This window comes from Galeopterus variegatus, unplaced genomic scaffold (assembly GCF_000696425.1).
Source record: "Galeopterus variegatus unplaced genomic scaffold, G_variegatus-3.0.2 Scaffold6559, whole genome shotgun sequence".
Classification (NCBI taxonomy): Eukaryota; Metazoa; Chordata; class Mammalia; order Dermoptera; family Cynocephalidae; genus Galeopterus; species Galeopterus variegatus.
In genome coordinates, this window is record NW_007732670.1 from 61,825 (window position 1) to 66,759 (window position 4,935).

Sequence of the window (4,935 nt, forward strand, 5' to 3'; positions counted from 1 at the left end):
AAGAGCCTTAGGCATTCAGGGGTGAAAGGGCAAACAAACATAGTGGTTCTCAGCTGGGACACTTACGACCCTCAGGCTCATTTGGCAATGTCTGGAGACATTTCCAGTTGTCACATGGAGGGGAAAGTGCCACTTCTCTCCAGTGGTTAGAAGCCAGAGAGGCTACTGCTAAACGTTCTACACCGCCCCGGAAAGCCCCTCCAACAACAAAATTACCCAGCCTAAAATATCATTAGTGCCATTTTTGAGAAACCCTGGTCTAATCTAAATCAAATGCTGCAGAGATTATTTTTTGTCATCTTCAAACATAACTACCAGCTCATGGCATAATGTATAAGGGACTTGATTTTTCTCAACCTTTCTTTCAGTAAACACTGGTGGAGGCCTACAGAGTGGCAGGACCACACCAGCCCAAGATGCAGAAGTCAATGTAACAGTCCCCAGACTGCAGAGAGGGCCAGTCGTGGAACACACTCCCAGATAGGGCCCATGAAGTTTTCTCTCTCCTTCCACTTTGCCAATCCACCATACCTGTCCGGCCTGCAATGCTGACAGGTCATGCGTCTGGTTGTTGAACACCTGGGTCTATTACAAACAGCACAGATTCAAGGGTCTGGTGGATCAGAGTCCTGCTCCTGCCTGTGTTTCTTACTTGCTGTGTGACATTGGACAAGTGATATATCCTCTCTGAACCCCAGTTTTCTCTTTGAAATGGGAAGCATGGCACTGACCTTTGGGGGCGCTTTTAAGGAGAGTATTCCGTACGTGGACTAGCAGAGCATCTGGCCCATGGTCCCTCTGACCCTATAAGCTGTGGCCCTACCACAAGCATTGCAGTTTTCATGATAATTCCCAAAAAGTGCTTCCACAGGTCTCTGGGCTGGGTTCTCAGGCTCCCCCAGGACAGGGTTCAGGTCTGTCAACAGCTGGGCTGGGCAGTGCAGCTCTTGCCAGCTCGTGTCATGACCTTGCCTCTCTGGCCACTTGGCTCCAGCCACCAGGGCCTTGCACACCCCCATGTTTCCTCCCATCTAACTATTTCCTTCTCAGACACCATGGGGAGAAAAGCGAAGGCTAACTCCCAAACAACATAGTTAACTGTATTTTCTTGCTTTAAGTTCAACCCTCAACAAAGTTCTTCCATGTGCAATAGACAGCTGCAAATCTGCCTAATAAAGCAAAGGCATGTTACCCTACTGGTATTCCCCAGAGGAATCAGTGGCCACCTGCATCTTTTTAGCTGCATTTAATAATTCAGCCCAGGATGAATTTGCATGATTAACATAAAGCCTCATGATTTTATTTTCTTTCAGGATTTAAGCACTGAAATAACCACCATTGTTTTCATTTTTGGAGGTTGTGATCAAAACACAAAACTTGATTCCAGAATGAATAATTTCTTTTATTATTTTCTTAAAAGTACTTCCACATAACCCTCGCCATGGAATGAAAGAAAAAAGTTGCTAACACTGCCTTTGTAGATGCAGGGAAACCCAAGTTGTTTTGATGGCTGGTGTTAACCCATTAGAAGCAAACCACCCCTCAGTGATTTATCTTTTATGTATTTCTATACAGGAGGATGGCCAACTCTCCCATGGAATCCATAATGGCTTACATAAATATATTTATTTCTGCTGCTCATTGTAGGCTGTCCCCACTTATGTGCTTAAGACCTAGAATCTTCAGTAAGTCTTTAAAACAGCAATTCTCTTAGATTCCAATAACAGATTAATCACATCACCCTCAAAAAATAGTAAAAACCCAAACCAAGTAAGTTGCACTTGGTAAACCATCTGCCTGTGAAAGAGAGGCACGTGTGTGCAAAGATAATTTGCAAAGCAGAGGAGGCAGCATCACCCGGTTTCTTGATGAATATAGTAAAACAAGTTTGTCTAGTGGGGCTACATGCATTACTATCAAAAGAAAAACGTGTGTATCCCACCTGGAAAAGCAAGGCATCTTTAATATCCGAGCAGCATTTCAAGCTGTGCCTGCCAACAACCCTCTGCCTGTGTGATTCTCCTTAACATAAAAGCCGACCTCACCTGCTTAGAAATCATTAGGGCGCAGGCAGTCGTCATTTTTGCTAAAAGTCGTGCTGCTGTGTTCGCACTATTTCTGTGCCACTGACACCTCTGTCACTGTTCTGAATGCAGGAACCATGGTCAGCAAGGAGGGCGGCAAATGCATGCTGGCCGCGTCGGAGAGCGAAGTGGAACCCGCCGCGTGCCTGGCACTGGAGATGAAATACGCCCTGGACCCCAACCGGCAGATTAAAAAACGGAACAAAGCCCTGCAGGTGCGCTTCAAGGACATCTGCGAGGCGCAGAACGAGCAGAGGGACACACAGCTCATGTCGGGACTGCAGGGCGAGAAGCGGGAGGCCAAGCCAGTGTCCTGCAGGGCTGCTTATCGCAAGTACATGACGGTGCCCGCGCGCAGGTCCATCCCCAACGTCACCAAGAGCACAGGCGTGCAGACCTCGCCCGACCTCAAAAAGTGCTACCAGACGTTCCCTCTGGACCGCAAAAAAGGCAGTCTCAAAAGCATCCCAGCTGCGGATCCCTTTAAGAGCCAAAACAATGGGTTTCCAGCAGACGCTAAGGACAAGGGGGGACACCTGGAGGACGCCCCGCCGTGCGGCGCAGCTCGGGTGCACAAAACCATGGCCTTGGTTTTCCATTCTGAGGAGCATGTGAATGCGCTGGACCAACCGGCCGGGGTCAACTGTGCGGGGCCCTGCAAAAACCCCGACGTGCTCAGCTCCCGAGAAGGCCCCGTGCAGAGCCCCGCTCGGCCCCCTTCTCGAGAGCCCGGGTCCCAGCTGCATGGGACAGCCGAGTCCGACAGGGGGACGCCGGACTCCGAGGAGCCCGTCCCGCCCGCCCTCGGGAGGGTGTTTAAAACGGAGGTCGCCACAGTGTATGCCCCTGTCCTCGGTGCCAGGGCCCCCGAGCCAGGCCTGTCAAACTCTGCCGCTGCAAGCCAGTGGTCCCTGTGCCCTGCGGATGAGGAGCGGAGGAGAGCCACACATCTCAACGGGCTCCAGGCGTCGCCGCTGCAGCGTCTGTCCCCCGAATGTAGTGACCAGCCCCTGCAGACGCAAGCCCCACCGGGGCTGGACAACCAGCCCAGCCCGACGGCGGTGGCTGCGGGGGAAGAATGCCAACAAATCGTGCCTCATACGGACGTGGTCGACCTCAAAGCCCAGCTGCAGATGATGGAGAACCTGATCAGCTCGAGCCAGGAAACCATCAAAGTGCTCTTGGGGGTCATTCAGGAGCTGGAGAAAGGAGAGGCTCATCGGGAAGGGTATGTATGTCCACCCCTACCTCACAAAGCTCTGCAGGCCCATCATCCTGGGGGTCCATCTAGAGCCCCCAAAGCCCAGATCCATACTGAGACTCAGCATTTCTGCGAACAGGCTATAGTCTAAGGACATAGCAAGCTCCATGGGGTCACAGATTATTGTATGGTGCTAGATTTCACTGCACACTTGTTGGTTAGCATGCATCTGTCTGGCCTTGAATTCAAAATATACTATATTTTGAATGAATTGATGAATCTTTCCTTTTAATCTACTAGGACTAAAAGTTTATGATATTGATAATGTATAATATAAATGCCAGTCCAAAATATCTAAGTAAGAAGATATTTGCCTCTTAGGAATCATCTTGTAGAAGAGAAAATAAATTTCAGATGGCATTGAGAAAAGTAAATGCTGACTTGCTTATAATAATAGTTGATATTCAGGACTACACAAGGTTTTATATAGTAGACAGTGTTTTTAGTTCTTCACCTAGAACTCAAAGAAGCAATGCCATTCTTAGACAAGCCCTATCTGTACAGGATGAGGACACCCTTTCCCCACGGGTTGCTCTATGTGTCCGGTTGGGCTGTAGAAAGAATCATACCAAGTTCGCCACCAGTGCTGTCTAGCATTAATGAGAGCTTACTGGACCTCACCACCTTCCGAAGTTGAAATTGTGCAGCAGCAAGTTTAAAAACAGATGACTTCAAGATAGGACTTTAGTTCTTTAACTCCCTAGCTAAGAAGCCTCCTGTGGGTTGATAGAAAACAGCCAGGTTTCTCTGGTTCCAGGCTTCTCCCAACACCACCCACTGCCACACTTCTCCTTCCCATCCCCTGGAAGCTGGCTGGATTCCTCCACCCACTGCCACACTTCTCCTTCCCATCCCCTGGAAGCCAGCCTGTGTTCTGGAGGTTGGATGAGGCAGTGCTGTTGCCTCATGTGATTTGCGCACCCATCGCTCTGTGGGCCCCATGCCTGGGGCTCAGTGAGCTGGACGCCAGCAGGAAGGAAGTGGGTCATGCATTAGCAGGGCAGCAAATCACCCCGGGGAACAAAGTTTCCTCAGGAGGACTGCTGTGCTTGATTGAGTTAGATGGTGTTTGCTTATTATAAAGGAGGGGAAGAAACAGCCTCTCCTCTCCAAGGTGGGAGGTGAGGCTAAAGCTCTGGCTCCAGCAGGAGGGTTCCTGGTGCGGGTCCTGCCTTTGGCTTTTGGCTGTTCTAGCTTAGTGCAGGTGGCCTATCTACAAATGGAGTTACTTCTCGATACCACCCCCACCTCCGATTTACACAGTAGTGTTTGCAATTGATACTATTAAGCAAAAAGAATTACTAGCCAAATGTAAAATAATCTAACAGTAGATCTGCAGATGATCTAACACCATAGAATGTTTTGAAAAGGCCTTGTTCGGTCTTGAGTTTACATCTCCATTTTCATCCCATTTCAGTCATTTACACTTGAGTCTGTACCTACCCAAAAGCAACACACTAAGAGAGGTTACATCAGGGGTCTGTTGATCAGTAGACTGCATTCCCAAGGAAAAATTAAAAGCTCAAACAGTGACCTGATCACTGACTTTGATGTAGTTGGTAGTGACTTAAACAAGATAGCAAAATAGAA

The 4,935-nt window shown here is 49.0% G+C and overlaps 1 protein-coding gene across 2 annotated transcripts in view; it reads left to right on the forward strand.

Moving 5' to 3' along the window:
- Nucleotides 1-2,161: 2,161 nt before the first annotated feature.
- The window catches only part of FAM196A (family with sequence similarity 196, member A), a 37,998-nt gene continuing 35,224 nt past the window's right edge, over nucleotides 2,162-4,935 (forward strand). For both annotated transcript variants that reach the window (XM_008591008.1, XM_008591009.1), the window contains exon 1: nucleotides 2,162-3,312. In XM_008591008.1, coding sequence (XP_008589230.1) covers nucleotides 2,162-3,312 — 1,151 coding nt within the window. The remainder of the gene's footprint in view (nucleotides 3,313-4,935) is intronic.